The sequence below is a fragment of the Rhinolophus sinicus genome, chromosome 13 (genome assembly GCF_057876585.1).
Source record: "Rhinolophus sinicus isolate RSI-liver-muscle chromosome 13, RSI-T2T, whole genome shotgun sequence".
Taxonomy (NCBI): domain Eukaryota; kingdom Metazoa; phylum Chordata; class Mammalia; order Chiroptera; family Rhinolophidae; genus Rhinolophus; species Rhinolophus sinicus.
In genome coordinates, this window is record NC_142513.1 from 37,118,253 (window position 1) to 37,138,538 (window position 20,286).

The 20,286-nt window shown below is 39.1% G+C and overlaps 1 protein-coding gene across 8 annotated transcripts in view; it reads right to left on the reverse strand.

The window, feature by feature from the left end:
* Nucleotides 1-20,286, reverse strand: part of KIF16B (kinesin family member 16B) — a 294,883-nt gene that overhangs the window by 211,790 nt on the left and 62,807 nt on the right. For all 8 annotated transcript variants that reach the window (XR_002136070.3, XR_016018232.1, XM_019714654.3 and 5 more), the window contains 2 exons: nucleotides 16,037-16,102; nucleotides 12,948-13,007 (listed from right to left, as the gene is read on the reverse strand). Coding sequence is in view for 6 of the 8 variants with exons in the window: in XM_019714654.3 (XP_019570213.3) it covers nucleotides 12,948-13,007; nucleotides 16,037-16,102 (126 nt within the window). In the remaining 2 variants the exon portion in view is untranslated. The remainder of the gene's footprint in view (nucleotides 1-12,947; nucleotides 13,008-16,036; nucleotides 16,103-20,286) is intronic.

The following is a 20,286-nucleotide window of genomic DNA, read 5'->3' on the forward strand; positions in this document are numbered from 1 at the left end:
AACCTAGGTCCATCTTTTTTTTTTTTTCAGTAGATGCCCACTGCTAATTATATTGTCTTACAGATACATACTTCTTAAAACTATCACTTTTGCTAGGAGACTTGGAGCTCTGGTCCCTGCTGTTAAGAGAAACTACTGTCATCCTTAAATAATGCAAAGGCAAAATCAACCAGAATGCTAAGGAAAAGTAATTTAAAACCTGCTGTTGTGTTACAGATGGAGGGCAATGCCAACTCACTGTTCATAGTAACTGTTGCTAGGTAGACTGGGCTGGGAAACACCAAGCTAAAGGGGTCAACTGGAAATTAAGCCAAATTCAAAACCACATGTGAAAAGCGGGAGAAGACAACACCACCCACATTTAGAGTGCATTTTGAATCACACAATCAATCTAATGGAGAAAAGGAAAATGCATTTACATATATGGCATTTGCTGTGTGCCATCTTTCAATTCTAACACCAGAAAAGAGCAATTCTTCCTGTATGGAATGTGCACATCACAATACAGACATTCAGTTGGCCCTTTCACATAATTTTCCAGATGAATATAGATAGGACTTCTGAGTCATAAAGGAAATATTCAGAAATATTTTCTCTTAAATAAAAGAATGTTTCAACTAATTTGCATCTCCTGTTTGCCTTGACTGTATCCTACACTACAGTAAGTGACCAGGTTCTATGTCTGCAGTGGAAAATGTGGATGATATCATCAAGATTCAGCTCCCCCCCCCACCCCTCACCTCTACCCCCTCACTCCCCGCCCAACCTCACAGTGCATAGCAGCTGTGGCAAAGGGGCCTGACCTCACCCCAGCTCAAAAGGTGGGACTTGCTTCATATCTCAACCAATTAGGGTAATCCATTTCCTTATCAAAGTGATTGGCTTAGATAACCTAGGCCTAAGTTACTCAGCACAGGGCCCCAGGGATTGATTCAGAAATGCACAAATCTGTACAAACATGAGAATTTTGCTGGGGACTCTGAAACACACATACTCTTTGAATTTAGATGGTGAAGGGAAGCCTTTTGGGACACTGATTTTAAGGAACAAAAGACTCAGGAAAACTCTTTGACCCCCTTCCTTTACCTGCTTAAAGGAATTTAGATAAAGGACCCTCTCTGTGAAAGGAGATATCATCACAGATAACTATAGTTTAATATAAACTAGTGTGTGATAGGGAGGAACCTAACAGGCCCTTTTGATGAAAGTCCTCTTTGTGCCACACTGTTAAAGATGGCCCAGCAAACATTTTTTTTACCCAACATTTGCTTTTTATCCCCATGTGAATTGCCTTCCTGCCCTTTGAAGTCCCAAACCACAATCCCACCCCGTCCCCTTAGCTCAACTGCTCAATGCTTCCTTGGGTCTCACATCTTATAGCACCCCCAAAAGTACATCCGTAAAATAAACTTTGGACTTTTTCTCCTGTTAATCTGTCTACTTACTAGCCCAGCTAGAAGAACTTAGAAGGTGGGAGTAAAGTGATTTTTTTTCTGTTCTCTTACTTCCATTCTGAGAGCAGAATGCCTGAACATGAAGTCAATATACTAAAAAGGCAAAACCAAGAACAATCCCAGAGAACCAAAGCCAGTGTCCTGATCAAACCATGCCTAAATCCCACCCTGCCTCCACACCATTCCTCTTCTGTGAGCTAATAAACCCCTTTACCATTTATTAAGCTAGTCTGGACTTGGGTTTTCTGTAATTTGAAATTAACAAACATAAAATGCCACATGATAAAATTTCTTACAAGTAATGCCATATTGTAGATGCAAAAACTATACATTTAAGAGTTTCCATATATGTAACTTCTGGTTTTTTCCTGCCCAACACGCAACCCAGTTTTACATGTAACAGGATGGAGGCAGAGAAAACAAAACAAGTAAGAAAAAACGGTCACTTATATGTGGAATCTAAAAATAATTAATTAATTATTAATTAAAAAAAAAAAAAAAACTGAACTCCTATAGAAAATAGGTGTTTGCCAGAAACAGAGCTGGGAGAGTGAAATGGATGAAGGTGGTCAACAGCACAAAATTCTAGTTATAAAATAAGTCACTGAGATATAAAATATAGCATGGCGACTAAAGTTAATACTGCATTGGATATTTGAAAATTGCTGAGAGCAGATAGTAAAAGTTCTCATTACAAGAAAAAAAAATTTATAACTACGTGTGGTGAAGGATATTAGTGACACTTATTGTGATGATTATTTCCCAATATATACAAATATTTCATCGTTAGTTTGGATACCTGAAATTAATGTTACATGTCAATTATACCTCAATAAAAAAAGAAAAAATTAATAACATCACTGTAATGTTTACAACCCTGACTGTGCACTAGACACAGTTCTAAATACATGTGCTCATTTCTCACCTTGTACGGTAGGTACTATTATTGTCTCCATCTCACTGAGGTTCTAAAAAACAGAAAGGTCAATGTGACCAAGGTCAAAATAACGTATAGATAAAAATCATAGGCTAGACGGGCCGAGGACCATGTCCTCACTCCCAGGCTCACTCTACCACCACCCACTCCTTTCCAAACTCACAACTCTTACAACTCCTCCAAGGTGATTTCAATGTGTTTCCCTGAGTGACATGAACAATAAACTGCTTGTACTATGAAATGGTCGTTTTCGAAGCTTCCCTGCCAACAAAACCAAGTTCCTAGAGTTTAGCCAACCCAGTGATTCAGGAGTACATAAAGCACACTTCCACACGACCAGGCAATCTTTTTCTCCCTGATCGTGGCAATAAATATGCAGTAAGAGCCCGTCAGCAAACATATCTCACTGCAAAAGATCAGAAGGAAAATCCCATATGTATTCAAAATAATTTACTGCATGGTACCAACATTTAACAAGATGCATTTGACTTATTTCTGAGCCTTTTGCTCCAGAAACGTTATACAAAAGAAAGAACCAACATACACTTGCAATACTTTCATTTATGAGAAGTTCCTTCAAGAAGAAAACTGCCATGGAAAACATGGTAGGCTTGACATTATTAACAACGTTAGAGCTGGTTCTGTGAATCGTTCGCTTAGCCTGTGACTCTGCCAAGTTCTTCAGTCAACCTCCAGTGCTGGAGCGCAGACAATCATCTCCCCTATTAATTATCAAGTCCCAGTTTCAGAGAACAATTAACTTTATTTCTTTGTGTTTCATCTTAAAAACAGTTGCACAAGCAGAACTTTAGAAAAGGGAGAACACACAGTTTGATGGAAATTAACAGCCAGAATCTAACTTTAAGGAAATGTTGACAAATTATCAACTGCATATAAATAAAGTGCAATAACATTTTTTTTTTCTTGCTTCAAGAAAGAGGCAATAGATAGTATGCATGAATGCACTGAAAAAAGATAAAGGGTTTTGCACATGGGGGGCACTGACTTTTGTTCAAACAGACACAAAGTCATCCACATTAGTCTGCAGATGAAAGCAGGAACACAAATAATGTCTCACGATGCTCTCTCAATTCATCCTTATTTGAAACCCTCATCCCAAATCCTCACTCCTTGCAATACTCTCTTCTATGGAAAGACGGGAACACATGCTCAACTGTACACACACAGTTGGAAATCACTGGGGCTGGTTGGGAAGACAAAGGAGAACAGAGAAAGATTCTTGTGCTTTATTTTGCTTTTCCCTGCAAAAATGGAAAGAATCATTGCTTTCCCTGTACCCATGCCTTTCGGTAATTCCCTCACTCCTAACCCCTAAGCTATATGGCTAGCTTTGGCCAATGGGACATTAGCAAGTGAGGTGCAAGAGAAAGCTGGAAAAATGCTTGGACATTGCAGCTTATCTCTTGCTCTTCCTACGACTCTGAGACCACCATATAAAGGATGAGAAACAAGGCCAAATCATCCCCAACTGACACCATGTCAACCACTGGCCATGTGAGTGAGGACATCCTGGACCATCCAACCCCAGGGCATGAGTGAGGGCAGCAGAAATCCACTGAGCCAGCGTGGTCCACAGAATCATGGGAAATATCAGTTTGTTTAAGCCACTGGGTTTTAGGGCAGATTGTTACACAGCAAAAGTCTTCAAACTTGTCCTGAAACTTCTCAGAAATGGGAAAACTCAGTTGAGTTCAACAGGTATTCATTGAATACTTCCCATTTATAAAAACCTAGTATACAAGACAATAGAATTTATGAGAGATACAAAGATGAGTGAAACATGTTCCCTGACCTCAGGATGTTTATAATCTAACAGAAAGAATAATGAGCATACCCATAGTTACAATGCAACATGAAGGATCAAACATCGTTCCCTCCCATCTCCAGGAATGGCGCCTGTCATTCAGCTTACATTCATGAACTCATCCCCCAAACACGTTCTCCTGTGACATACAGCTAAGTGGGGCCTTTCTAACCATCCACTCGTTCATCCGGTATTTAGACCTACTGAGCAGTGAAGAAAACAGACAGAAGCTGTATCATATGGAGTCTATATCCTAACGGATATAAATTTGTAAAATTTTGTGTTTCGGGGCCTTTTTTTCAAAGTGCTATCAGTATAAACGGGTATATTAATTCGTTTAGCATAAAATACCTTTGTAAGTAAAATTAATAAAATACTAAAACTGAAAAAGCCTTTTTAAAAAAGGTAAGACTTATTTATTTTACATAATCTTATGCCTCAAACATAAAACAGTCTGAGAGATGCACTGTATTTTTTTATTAACAAATATATTTTTTAAAGGAAAAGAGATAAGAAAAGGATTAGATTATGGGAGTTTTACAAAAAAATGCCCAATGTTGGGAAAAAGTCTTCTAGCATTAGGATGTGGTCTCCACGAGGACAGGAATTTTTGCTTTGTTCACTGGATATACCCAGTGCCTAGAGCAGGGGTGTCCAAACTGCGGCCCACGGGCCAACTGCGGCCCGCAATCCATTTTTTATTGGCCCGCAGCAAATTCCAAAACTATATTTAGTTTACTTAAATAAACCAGGTGAGGCAATACGTACTTCACCTCGAGTGAGTGGCCCGGCTGTTTGTGTATTTTACCACATCTGGCCCTTGGTAAAAAATGTTGAAAAAAGTTTGGACACCCCTGGCCTAGAGCTATGTCTAATACATAAGATGTTCTCAATCTCTCAATAAATAAGTGCTTAATGAATGAGGGAAGGAGGGAGGGAGGGAGGGAGGGAGAGAGGGAGGGAGGGAGGGAGGGGTGAGTGGGTGGGTGAGTGGGTGGGTAAGTGGGTGAGTAAGTGGGTGAGTGGGTGGCAGGGTTGGTGGATGGGTGGGTGGATGCAGAGGTGTATGATTGGTGTTATGACAGAGATAAAATGAGGCAAGATGGGCAAGCAAGTACAGAGAGGGTATTTTCAAACTCACAGTAATGCTAGGAATATCTTTATCAACATAAGCGTCAACCCTAGTTTATCAGAATATCAGCATGCCAAAAAGATGCTCACCACCTTTTATCCATTCTTTGCCAAAAAGCTTCCTAAAGTTTGAACATAAAGTTTTTAAAAATTATGAGATTGAAACTCACAAGGCAGTTACTGTGACCCTAAAGGTATGACCTACACATAGGCTGCAGGTGCTGAGTTGGACTGACTCTTTTTATAATAAAAACCAAAGAAGAAAGAGCAATGACTTCCAAAATTCCCACTACAGCCAATCTCTGCTTGGATGAACACTTGGAAATTCAATGTATTATCTTCATGCAGCCAAATGAGCTCTAAAGACTATTTTTAAGATGGCTGTAATTAAACAATTAAACAGTATTATGACTGTCTGAGGTCAGAATTTTGAACTATCAAATGTCCAAATAGTTGCTAATAAGGAAGGTGACTCATGGTTGAAAGAGATGTCTCCTCCCTAATCCAAAATCTGGGCAAAATTGATGTCCAAAAATAAAATTCTATCCTAGAGGTACCCTCAGGTTCAATTTTTGTACCAAGAAGAGGTCAAGATTAACTGATTGTAAAGGAGACACAGGCCACAAAAAATGTCTCTCCGATGTTTTTTTCGTAGATTATCTGGAAACCAGAGGATTCAGCACCCTGGGCAGTAGGAATCCAGAGGGCCACAAACTTGGTCTGTCACAAGCCCACTGAGCAACAGCCCATTATTAGTGCTGCTTCCAAATCAATTATGCTGCCCAATACACATCTTCTACACAAAATGGAAAAATGCAGACAGTGGGGGAAAAATCTTTTACAGGTTGCCAAAATCCTTGAGAGACACTAGTTCAGCTGACTGATTCTATAATAAAACAAAAATAAGTTCGTTTAACGTATGCCTCTCCATGAAACTTCAAATGCAAAAAATCTTAAGCCAGTAAAGGATCCCAATTTTGTTTTACTATATTTCTTATTAGTCAAAGCATTCTGAAAGAGTGAAAAATTTTCTTCCATCAGTGTGTTATCTACTCCTGCCACAAGCTTGAAGTAGCCTGCCTCTTCTTTTCCTCAGAGATGGTATATCAAGACACTAGCACAATTTAAACTTAAGTCGTTTGCATTAGTAGGATCTCATCATCACATAGATTCCAATACACTCCATTCTCCAAATTCAATTCAACAAACATTGTTTACTGTGTGTGAGAAAAACAATCCATATAATTAATGTCTGAAAAAAAACAACTTTAATTCAACTTACACTTATACAAATAACTCACTGATTTTCAAGGACAAGCCTCTCCAGTTTCAGCCTCTGTATATGAGCAGCCTGCTTCCTCCCTCTCACCCCCATGCCAAGTCCCTGTCAGATGTCTTGTACACGGGAAAGAAAACACAACATCAAGTTAGGTACTGGCTATGTCTTTTAGTAAGGAAGAGGCCCTATGTATTAAAAAATGAGAAGAATAACCAATGCTGGGGGGATTCAAACAGGGCTGCAAGCACCACTGTGCAGTTCAGCTCCGCACTGATACTGCACGGTTAGTTCTCCCTTCTGTTGCACCATCTGTCAGACACTTGGGAGCGTGGTGCTGCAGTCCAAACTGTCTGTGATTTATTCTGGAGCACAGTGCTTAAGGAGTTATTTGGAAGTCAGATAACATATCTTTGAGCATTTTTTTTTTCATTGTTTATAAAACACTGGAACAGAAAAACCAAAATGCATACAAACCAAAAAGGTGTATAAAAGGTGGGGTGGGGAGAAAGAAAGTGGAAGTGGACAAAGAATTGGGGGAGTCTTCATTACTTGAAAAAATTAATCAGTAACAAAACATATGGGATTTATAAAAAGCCAAGCCAAGAGGTACACAAGTGGGGTAACAAGTAGTCACTTTATAAACCACTTGAAACACAAAGGAGTCAGTGCAATATCAAAGCTATACAAAAGGGAAACCAATAGTAAGGCCTCAGAAATGCAGATTCCGGGGCTTGAAGAAGCAGGATTTATCACTAAATTCCAATTCCCAAGTGAAGGCATTTGAAGGCATATTCAGCCAGGATAAAAAACACACTGGGGCAGCATTTTAAGAGACCAGAAAGACAAACCAAAAAAACAGAAGAAGAGATGGTAACAGATTCTGAGGAGCTGGCAGCAAACACCAAGAGACCGGGATGTGACCAGTTCTAACCACGAAACAGAAACAACTTCAGTATTTAAATCCCAGAGGCTTTACTACAGAGAACTGGTCACTCAGCAGAAGGAGGGGCTGAGAAGCCATCACGGATGGTGAGGCCACCCACAAACTGACAACAGCAGGAGATCAAGGTCACCCCTAGTAGGGGGGACAAAGGACAAGGAAGCGTTTTTGGAGGCCAGGGCTATGTCACTTGGGCTGCATCTGGGATGGGCCTTGTGGATGCCATGTGAGGCAGGAGGGGGCAAAGTCTGGTTTCTCCCCAACCTTCTAAAATGAGTCTCACAGAAGTACGGAAAAGGGCAGCCCACGGCGCTCAGCCCCGACAATACACGGCAGAGCAGGAGAAGGGGGAGAGGGGACCTGAGCCCGAGACTGCTCCACGTTGCCTCAGATTTTCTAACTGAGCACTCAAACTTTAAGGTGCAGACACATCACCTAGAATACTTATGAAAGTACAGCTTGTGACATAGGAAGGCTACAGTGGGACCTGACATTCTGCGTATCTAACCAGCTCCCAGATGATGCTGATGCTTCTGGTCCGAGAACCACACTTTGAACAGCAAAGATCTAACTGGCCCAAATGAACATCTAAACTACAATCAAAAGGAATTCAGCCACATTCCTTCCAAGAATAGAAATACACAGTCATATATAAGTCTTTCAAATAGGAAAGAGAAAAGTAAGATGGATCATGTAGGTAGAACATTGCGAGGGCAAGACTACTGCCCACACGCCACTCCATGCTACTTTTCTCACTGGGTCATCAGATTTGTATGGTTCAGAGTTGTTATGGGCTGAAATGTGTCCCCCTAAAATTCATATGTTAAAGCCCTACTCCCAGTATCTCAGAATGTGACTGTCTTTGGAGATCGGGCCTGTAAAAAGGGAATAAGTTATAATGAAGCCATCAGGATGACCCCTAATCCAATCTAACTGGTGTCCTCATAAGAAGAGGAGATTAGGACACACAGAGGGTGGCCAGAGGTGCAGGCACACAGAGAAAAGGTCATGTGAGAACAGAAAGAAGGTGGCCACCCATGAGCCAAGGAGACAGGCCCTCAGGAGAAATCAACCCTGAAGACACCTTGATCTTGATTTCTAGCCTCCAGATCGGTGGGCAAATAAATTTCTACTATATAAACCAAACTGTCAGTAGTATTTTGTTATTGTATTAACAAATTAACATAAAGCTGTTTGTTTTTGTTTCTTAATACTACTTGAATCCAGTACATTTTCACTGCATGCCTCTTGGTGAGAAGCAGAGTGCTAAGAGTTGGTACACAGAGTGACAGAGCCAGTCCTTGCCCAGATCCTGCTCCAGTTTAGAGGGCGATGCCAAGACCACCAAACTCAGACGATGAATACAGTGACAGAAGTAAAACCAAATGTTATAAAAGCCAGAAAAAAACAACATCATTCTACCTGGGAAGTGGGAAAGAAGAATGATCAGAGAGCATTTTAAAGTGGATTCTAACAGTCAGAGAAAGGGGAAGTACCTTGAATGATAGAGCAACACAGGCAAAGCCCACAGAGACAATACAAAACCCAATGCCCAGCTTTGTGCAGGGACCAGCAAGACATCCTGCAGGGTTGGGTGGCGTTCTGGGACAGAGGACTATGACAGGACATGTGAAACTGAGAAGATCAGTGCCTTTCAGGGCCAGGCAGGGGAGCTTGGACTTTAATTTCTAGAAAATGAAGATTAATGAAAATGAGGACTGTAGATTAAGGGGCAAGAGAGCGGATACACAGAGTACATTGTAGAGGATAATGAAACTCTCATTACCTAACTGCCTAAAAAATGCCTCTTTAAGATAAACACACTTTCCACTGTCATTAGCTACTTTCAAAATAACTGAGCACTTTATTATCTCTTACCCTGTTAACTTGGATGTTATGGACGGGGTTGCCATCAATCCTGATTTCCAAGCTGGGAGCTAGGGTATATAACAGTTGTAGATAAATGGCACTACCCAGTGAGTCAGAAAGAGAACTCAAGCCTAAGATCTGAGTTCCAAAGATCATAAAAGCCCTAGGCTCCATCCTTATCACCATGATGCCACCAACTTGGCTGAGAACAGTAGTGCCTTTTGTCAGAGCATCCGTTTACCCAGAAGCCTTTCGTTCTCTCCCTACCCCCATTCAACATGACCTTGGGTTTCACTCATCCAGAGCAAGGAAAGCCATAGACTAGATTTAAAAGAAGGGAACAAAGTTACTCCTTGGCTTTTGAGAATCCAAGAGCTCAGGATCTGGTGAATTAAAGGATTTTTCAAGAGTGATTTTGACACTATGAGATCTTGGCCTTACACACCGACTTGAGTCTTCTACCCCTGCATGAGAGGGACTCCAATATATTCCTGAAGCAACTGCTCATGATATACTCTGACCAACTACTCTCAGGTCTCATAACTGAAGCAGCACAGACAGAGTAATAGAAAGAACATCACTCTGATAACCGAGAAGATGGGTTATACTCTTTCTTTAATCGTCTCCGCAAACAACACCTATGAGTCTTCTCTGAAACTACCTGTCAATAAAGTTGGGCAAGAAAAAGCAACAGGGCAGGTTCTCACTGTGCCAATAAAAACCAAACTGGTCCTTGTATGTCCCTTCAATCCCCTGGATGTTTCAATTCTCTCAGTCTTCTCCCCAAAGGTCTCTCCTTGGATGTTTAGAATTTGGGGCTTGGAAGGGATGATGAGTAAACAGCCAGGTCCTAATGAAGAAGATAATCCTGGAAACGCACTACTTTATGGGGCCTAGCCGTACAAAATGGGCAAATTCGGTAGAAGGGCAAATTCCCAGAATTTAAAGATTCATATTTTAACACAGGCATGTGTAGGGTAAAACCACTGATCTCAAAGTAGGATTACCTATTTACACCCTTGCCATGGCCTTATTACAGGTAAAATATACTTCTTCCCCCCTTGACTTTCAGTTCAGCCAAGTGACTTGCTTTGCTCAATGGGATGCTAGCAAACATGATATAAGCAAAAGCTTGAAACGTGCTCATATGATGAGGCCTGCCTGCTTGTACCTTGGCCAAGACTATGAGAGGAGCATGCCCCGGACAACCAACTGGTCAGAGGATGAGAGACACGTGAACCCACCCACAGCCTGAATCCAAGCCCAGCCAAACCTACTTGACCAGCAAACCCCCAGCCAATCTACACAAGTATGACAGAATAAATGTTGTTTTGAGCCACTGGGTTGGAGTGGGTGCTATGAAGCATTATTGGAACAATAGCTGACTGACGGAACAGTCAGATAGCAGAAATATGGGAAAGGATTACACAAACCACACAGATGCAAACTCATCGAGTAACAACCTCTCCCCCCATCAATTTCCAAAGAATGTTTTCAAAAACATTTGAGTAGCCTTTCTTCACCTCAGTCCTCAGGCACTGTCTTCCAGTAAGACGTGAAGACAGCCCTTATCAAACATGAGCAGAAAATGCCTACAGATTTAAAGCACAAACACCAGCAGAGAAATCTAAAGTGGGCTTGAAAGGTCAAAGGAAGAGAATAATTTGAAATACGATTAGCCTTTCTCATAACCTTTAACACCTAGCACATATCACATTTCTATTCTTTTCATCTGAAACGTTATAAAAGTGGTAAGATTTATGAAAAATAGACCTGGAACTGGAAAAGGATTTTAGCTTCAGCGCCCCAAATCACCTTATGAGAAAAAGCAAAAGACAAAGTTCAGGGGTTCAGCAAGGTGGCTCTCCGTGTGGATATCTTTGCAGGGATGTTACAAAACCCCCACTACAGTGACAAGGAGAGGCACAGCAGCAGAAGAGATGAGGCTGAAGCCTTTCAATTCACTGCTGCATTGCTCCCTCTGCTAACAGGCATTACGTACACTAATCTTTTCAAATAGCTAACTATTTGATTTCGCTTTTCCTTAAATAAAGCAGATGTAAGCCCTCCCTCTCTTTGACAAATGTACTGAGGAAAGTGTACATCGCACCATGAAAGGTCAAACAACTTAGCTGCGTAAGCCTGGGGATGCGGCACTACATCTTAGAGTTGGTGCAACTTAAACAATGAAAAATATTCTCATCTTTGGTGGTGCTTATTCCACACCTGACTATTCTGAAACGCGAGTCAAGTCTTTGTTCAGTTTCCTACACAAAAACCTCTCAACAAAAGAAACGCTGAGGAAGTACCTCGAAATAATATATTATCATCGTAGTCAGGAGGAGAGAAAAGAAAGTCTGAATGCAGAAGCCCTCATTTATTGTAGTAATTTCTGTAACTGGAATAAATGTGTCTAGGACCATCAGAACCCACCACCGTTGAGAACTGCAGCACAAACTCTGACTTCGTGAGAAACAGTCTTTTTAACCCCCAGAGCAGACTGAGCTGCCTAAATGGTGCAAGGAGAACTTTACATAATATGATGATGACCCCACTCTCTAGGAGAGCTGTTAGATGCTGAACTAAATGGCTAATCCAGGCCTTCAGTTTAGCCCCATGAAACAGTAACCATGAAAACGGGTGTCCCATTTTCATGTGAAGTGGATCCAAGTTAGGGTTCTGCCAAGACATGAAGCTAAACCTCATCTACCCAGCCTTGTCAAAATTAGAGGGGCATTTTAATCCTTTAGAAAAGTTTTACCTCAACAGACCTCAAAAACAAACATAGGATTCAAAGCCTCTGGATCGCAGTCTCTCACACATAAAGTCTGACAGATTCTATCAAAGCCAAAAATTCCATTCTGAACCTCAAACCTGGCATTGCTAACCCTCAATAAACACAGGTTTTCTACCAACTCAGCAAAAAATGGGAACATAAAGAAACATGTATTCTGAAGCAGAGAGTATGAAAAACAGAAGTCATTACTGATGTCCTTTCACAATGAGTGCTGCAAAAATGGCAGACCATCACTGTCTAGTCCTTGAGACATACAGAAAAAGTTTCTGATAAGAAATTACTGGTTTAGAAATTTCTGAAATCTAGCCATGTTGTGCACACATATTCCACAATATTACCATGGAAGCATTTTTTTTTCATTTAATGTATTGTTTTTATACAGGATTTAACAAAAGCAGAAAGGCAAAGTGCATGCCCTTGATATTAAATGAAGTTTAATATATGCCGAGTCAAAAATGGAAAAACTCCAATAAGTGAAAGCAAACACCTAAGGTATCAACATCACCTCTACGTTACAACACACAGCTTTAATGTCTACTAGCTCCCTTTCCCATTTCTTCAAAATCAAACCAGAACCCCAACCCTGCAAGTCACTAATCAATTCTACTGATCTTACCTTAAGCAAAGCACACAATAGCCTTATTTGAAGGAGAAAAAGTTTTACCTATTTAAAAGCCAACACTGCAAAATTAAGACACCTTTTCATAGTCCTTACTTTCAAAATATTTTGGGTTTCATTCCACTTATTTGTCCACTCCTTGGTCAATTCTTGAACCTAAAAGGAAAAATATACATATGTAATTTCTGCATAAAAAAATTGTGATTTTTCTTCTAGAAAGTTTCCAAACCCTTATAGCTTTATGAAAGCCTGTAAAATACATACACACACACACACACACACACACACACACACACACACACACACATCTTTTAATTATATAGCAATTCCTATCCCTGAAAGAACCATCACCAAATATAAATCAAACAAACTGATCTCATCCTACAACCTACGTTATGGCAAAGGAAAGAACATAAAAAAAACTGTCAAGTTGCCTAGAGTTTTACAACAGTCTTTTCCATAGTGCATTTAAATAAAAGCTGCTTCCTTGGATATTAACCAAAATTACGAGTTCAAGGATGACAACGTCTTATTAAATTAGTTAATTTTTTCCTGATCTTACATTTCAGAAATAGTGATTCATTCTTCTCTCTCATTAGATGTGGTGATTAAATCACCTGGGATGCTGCAGTTTTCTTTTAGGAGATAATCTGCTTTTGTAGCTAATTAATAGTTTATAAACCTCATTCTATCTTTAAAAAAAAAAAAGAGGGCTCTTAAATTGACTTTTAGTGAACGCAAAATCTTTTGATAAAGAATCAGCTTTTCTCCAGTCTGCTATAACTTAGGGGAAAAAACGTCCCCAACTGTTGAACACAGCACAGTTGTAAACTGCTTCTCAAAGTAAATGAAAATATTCTGCAAGTTCCCATAAAACTTTTTGTATGAGCCTAGTGAGTAATTCATTAAGAAGCAAAAAGTGATAACTGATTAAGAGGTAGAAACAAAAAGAATGAAAAATGTGTTCTATGAAAAGGAATATACCTACAGCTAAAAAAGAGTGACTTCTGAGAGACAGAAGAGGGGGAACTCATGCTTTCAAAGTATGTTCCCTTCTTTACTTTAGTACTCCTGCCACCTCCCCACTCCCAACAGCAGATACCATCCCACTTACACCTACCAGTCTTCCCTCTGATAAGTTATCTTATTTAACCAGCTCAAATGAGTGCACGGAATACATGTGCCTGTACTCTCACTGCTACGAGGAAGATACTTTCCACAGACTTAGTATTAAATAGAGTAACTGGAAAGAGCATTCGTGTTTTCAACCTTCATGAAAGAAAGCGTTTGTTGCAAGAAATGGAGGAACTGGGCTGATGGTTTATGCAAGAAGAAAACCAAAATCTATCTCACCCACCTATGTTGAATTGGTCATTCACTTTACTCCTCAGTTTACCTTTAATAGGGCTGTAGAACACAGAAATTAAAATCTTTTTTTTATTTTACTAATAATGTCAAAATCTATCATTTTCTTGGTAAAAAAACAAAAGACACAGAACTAAGCCTCTCTAACTTTGTGTTTTGCTTGTTTTTAATGGTTTGATACGGTTGTCCTGATTTATCTGGAACCCGTCGTACATTCCAGTCCTTCATCACTTAAGTGATGCCAACGCCATAAACTCTAATAACAGCAATAAAAGTCATAGCGCTCTCAGTGCTTTCATTTTAGAAAAGATTTCAGAAAAGGAATATTCTTATACCTTCTCTCCCTACCGAAAGATAAAGATTGGTGTATTGAATTTACTAATTTATAATAATCAGTTAACAGATTCTCACTGGCAATTTATCCAAGAAACACAAAGCACTCAGTAATAAATGCTTCTGCATTTCACCAACAGATATTTTTTCCCTGAAGAAACATAAGCCAATCAATCCTTTCCCACTTCAAATAATCCTAGCTTTAAACAAATTTTAAGTATGCCTTGAGTTTATTTTACTATTGAATTTGAAGCAAATAATCTTCATTTATAAAATTAAGAAAAAATGCAAACGTGATATTAATACCACCTCTAACAATGTGACCAGGTAATAAGATTTATACACAAGCAGATGGCAAACAATTTTAAAAGGTCATCCAAAAAATAGACGAAAATTTAGAAAATATTATGAACAAGACAGGCAGTCATTTCTGTCACAGCATGTATAATGCATTCAAATTCAAATGTTTATTGGTTTCTATTAGCTTGCTAGGTATTCCTGAAAACTATTATTAGGAAACAATTTAAGACTATATCCAGACATTTCAAAGCACTCAAAATTAGAATTTGAAGTACTAAATACAAAATTTCATGAGAAAAACAGGGATTAAGAAACTAATGACTTTATTAATGCTATCATCAGCAAATTAACCAGCATAATTAACCAGGGAAATGTCACCAAGTTCCTAACTACAACCCAATTTGTATCTTCAGTACTGTGCATTCTTTAAAGAGCTTCACCAATAGAAGCCAATTTTCTTTCTCAGTCTATTTTAACAATTCACTGCAGTGAACAAAATTCACTCCAAAAATGTTCTTAATGACAGTTTCTCTTCTCACAGAGGGTTTTATTTTTAAACAAAAATAGTATAGAACCAGGTCAGTCATGAAACTGGTTTGCAAAAAGCACCAGCCACAAACACTGGCTTCAGCCACAGTATCTCTAGAGCTACTCTCTCTCCTGCTCACTTACTGCCATTCTCTCTCCCTGCCTCAAATCCCACCTTGCTTAAGAGAAACCACCTGAGCATCTACCTAGGGCACTTTGAGATTTCCCAACCGCTGCACCTCCCCCTGGAACTGAAGCAAAAGATTGACGAAACACTAAACAGTGGTCACAGTTTACCTACGCTTCAGATATGGGGATCAACGCTGTTTCATGAATGTTGAACACGGCCTCCCCTCAACCTGGGACTACTCTGAAGCCCCCAGCGGCCTGTTTCATCAGTAAGGACCACATGTGAATTTCAGTTACCCTTAATCATCACATGCCAGACAAACCCCATTTATTAGGTCAGATAACATAATGAGATACATAAGAAGTCAACTATTATGCTTCTTTAAAAATAATCACGGGGTAGGGACGGGGAAAGTTAAGTGTAACAAAGGAAGAAAATGAGTCTCAAACAGCCACAACTCAAAAGCATGCACTTAAAATAACAGAGAAAGTTGTGATTTTACAATAACAAGAAATAAGGTACCACTTACTCTTGCTTCATTCTGCTGAAGTTTTTCCTCCATACTTAAGGCTGTGGGGGAGTCTAGGAGGGCAATCTAAGATTTAAACCATAAGAAAGCAGCAATTAGTAAACAGCAATAATCTAGAAGAAGGATTTCTCCATGATATAGTAAATTACCAAAAACTGCCAAATAAACTATTAAATGGCGCTAAAAAGTATTGTCCCACACCCTCCAAAAAGTGTCACTCATACCACTAAGTCTTTATTCCATGGGCTACTTATCTCATACTTTTCGAAACCATGGCAACCTGGTAAACTTGTATTTGCAATACAAATCAGCAAAGTGAAAAACGACAAAAAGACAAATGTAACATAACTGACATTTTACCAAAGTCAAGTATGATCTAAATCTCTAGATCCTAAAGGATTCGTCTGTGTGAATAAGCACAAAGTTCAAAATTCAAAATCTAAGAAGCGTAAGTAAGTCTTACTCTACCACAGGCTTCTGAAATCCATCCATGCTGATACTGCATGCAAAGGAAAATCATTTATTTTCATTGCTGGATATTCCATATATGGTATAGCTACACCACCATCTATTTATCCATTTCCTTATCCATGTTGCAAAGGTATAAAGATTGACATAAGAATAACTAAACACCAAAATCAGGTTAGAACTGGGTGGGACAAGTCAGAGAGAGAGAGAAGAAGCAAATGGAGCCAGGAGGGACATACAGGGGGTTTGATGACACTCATAACTCATAATCTGAGAGGCAGAGACACAGTGTCCCCTCAGGCTTCATCAGAAAGAAAAAAAGAAAGGGGAGTCTTGCTCCCTCCCCATCCCACAGGCAACCACTCTTACCCAGTGTGCTGTGTAAACCTGCAATTATTCTGGTCATATGCAAGCATGTTTTTGTTGTCTTTTTAAACATAACATGAACACTATTTTGAATGCTGCCTTTTTCATTCAACAATATATTTTGGGGGATATTCAGTGTAATTAAAACTACTTGATGCTTTTTAACAATTCTAATTCCACCACAGAGTGGAATTGTATAGATATTCTATAATTTATGTCAGTGCTTCCCTATTAACGGAAATGCAGTTTTTCCTCATCGCTGGCTTTACCAGCAGTGCTACAATGACTATTCCTGTATTAGTTACCTACAATATACATGGCTGTAGCAACAGAATGAATTCCTAGAAGGGAATCTGTGAATCATCTATATATATGATTCTTTTTAAATAGCCAAGTTGTACTCCCCAGAGGCTGAGCATTTTTTTCATTACTACTATCCACTTTTCAATTTCTATTCAAACAAATATAATACCAATGAGGCGGTCTTATTAGGCTCAGTTAGACATTCAGACTAACAAGACTACCATGGGCCACACTTGGCATCTGTCCACTCAGCAGAAAGCAGGGCTGCCAGCAGGGGAAGGCAAGGTCATCATGTGGTCTCTACAGTCATCATCACAGCTGTCCAGGAGCTATTGCCTGGCCCTCGTGAGGTGACCCCACAAAGGGGCCCACCGTGGCTTAGAAGCCCACGCGAGCCCACATCTCTTGTAACAATGTCATAGGCACATCCTCTATGGGCCCTAAAAGGGACACATCTGTTATAAGAGTCACTGCACTCAAGGAAACCCAAAGCTATGGCTTCTCAACAGGGATTTATAGTTTTTATATAGTTCATCCTAATCTAGATGCAATTCACCAATTGGGGACAATTTTATCATTAGAGACGCTGCCTGGTTATATAGCTGGCCTCCCACTTTTATCCATTTACAGAGAAAGAAGCCAGCGAGTTAACCCAAGGTCAAATTCATCCTTAGTGAAGGAAAAGGAGCTTGGCTAACACATTACTTCAATGCATCACTGCACCTAGCATGTCATCTGGCACACAGATGGTATTCAATCAATATTTTAAATGAAGAAATGCAAGTCACAGACATTATAATGACTGCATCGCTATATATGGTTGATAATTTTCAAAACAATTAGTAAACCCTTTATAACAGGGGTGTCCAAACTGCAGCCCGTGGGCAAACTGCGGCCCATGATCCATTGTTTATTGGCCCGCAGCAAATTCCAAAAATATATTTGGTTTACTTAAATAAACCAGGTGAGACAATACGTACTTCACCTCGACTGAGTGGCCCAGCTGTTTGTGTATTTTACCACATATGGCCCTTGGTGAAAAACGTTGAAAAAGATTTGACCACCCCTGCTTTATAACATGGTTAATTTTACATCATCCACTATTGGAATTTTTTCATCTATAATCAAAGCTGACACATTCCTACCACATCATCAACTGAGTAGGTAATAAGTGACTGATATACACATGCAAGCTATCATGACCACCAGGACTTTTGAAAAATTATGTTATAGCACATGCACAGAAAGGCCTACCTAAGTCCTTTTTAAAATAAATCTTTGGTAAAACTAAACCACTTCCAATTAAATTACTCATTATAAGGTGTCTGTTTAGAAGAAAAATGTTCAGGATTAAATAATACCCAGACTAAGTTTACATGTTAAACCAAGAGTAACACTACATCAGAACTGCAGCAATATCAACTCCACTGACAACACACATGAGCACCTCTTGCTTCCATCCTTGCCAATATACCGTGCAATCAAGTATTTTGATTTTCACCCATCTGTTAGGTGTAAAGGACATCTCATTGTTTTTTAAGAACTTTGAGGTACAATTTACATACAGTAAAATACCCAGCTTGATAACTATGTATGTATCCGTACACATGTATATACACATTTCTCTATTCTTAATATTTGAATTTACCATATTTCAAATGACATTGAGCACACTTCCATGTTTAGAAGCCATTTGAAACTCTCCTATGAATTGTATTCACATTATTTGTTCACTTTTCTGTCAGGTCGCAATCTTTTTCTTATTTTTTTAGTAGCTCTTCTCATAATAAAGAAAGTAGTCATTTGTTGCATGAGTTGGCAATCTTTTTCCTGGTTTGTTTTGATCCAAGAAAATTTTCATTTTGTCATGTAAATAAGCTATGTCCTCACTTATTTGAAATGAAAGAGGAGTTCAAGTTGCCTATGACAAATGTGCGTATGGCTCTGCTCCTACTATTTTCTACAGATTTGTTGTTCTTTTTTTTTCCTTTATGAAAGCTGATGTCATGTTTGATTTTAATTATAAATTGCACTCTTTGTCATGATAAAGTGCTTTTCTTCAGGCTCAAATAATGCTGTTTTTGCAATGCTTTCTTTCCCCTTGAATTAGCTGGCAGAGCTTTGCCCCGCCTTACAAACATCATATAACTGAGCTTTCCTGTGTGACCCTCTCTGAGAAGTGTCTATCTTAAAGGTTTACACATTATGATATTTCTGTTATCTATTATTTAAAGTGTATCTGTACTCCAGCTACAAAAATGAAGAATTTATCCTACTTCCATCTTCTCTCATTGTCTTCTTTGCTTTCTGACTTTTGTTGCATATCTAATATCTATATTGTTTAATTTTCTTGTTAGCTCCAGATACATTCAAGAGAGAAGAGTTGAAATATTTTCTCTCTGCCAAATTCAAAGCAGAAGTCTGAAAAGATGTTTTAAATATAATAAAAGAGAACACTTGAAAAGACAAGATATCCAAGTGCTCAACTTCATTAATCAACTGAGAAGTACAAACTAAAATCTTTCTGTGATACCACTATGCAGCCATCAGAATGGTTACAAAGAAAAATGGACAATACCAAGTGTTGGCAAGGACCTGTAGCAACTACAGCTGGTGCTTGCATATACTGACAGTGGAGTATAAATTGGTCTAACCACTTTTAAAAAAATGTTTGGCAGCATCTACTAAAACTGAACATATGTATATGTACACTTCTGATCCATCAATTCCACTCTTAGGTATAAATCTAACAGAAATACATCTGTACGTTCAGTAAAAGACATGTACAGGAAAGTCCATAGTAGCATTAATAGCACCAGAAGGAACTCCCCAAATGCTCATCAAAAATGGAATAAATGAGTTGGGATACATTTGTATGATGGAATACAACATAGAAATGAAAATAAATGGATCTGCAACTACATGAACTAACATGGACGAATATCACAAATACAATGTTGAATGAAGAAAGGGAGATCAAAGAGTATATACTGCATGATTCTATTTGTATAAAGAACAAAAATAGGCAAAACTAAAAACCAATCTATGCCTTCAGAAGTCAGGATAGTGGTTACCCTTGGTGGTACCTGGAAAGGAACTTTAAAGGGGACTTC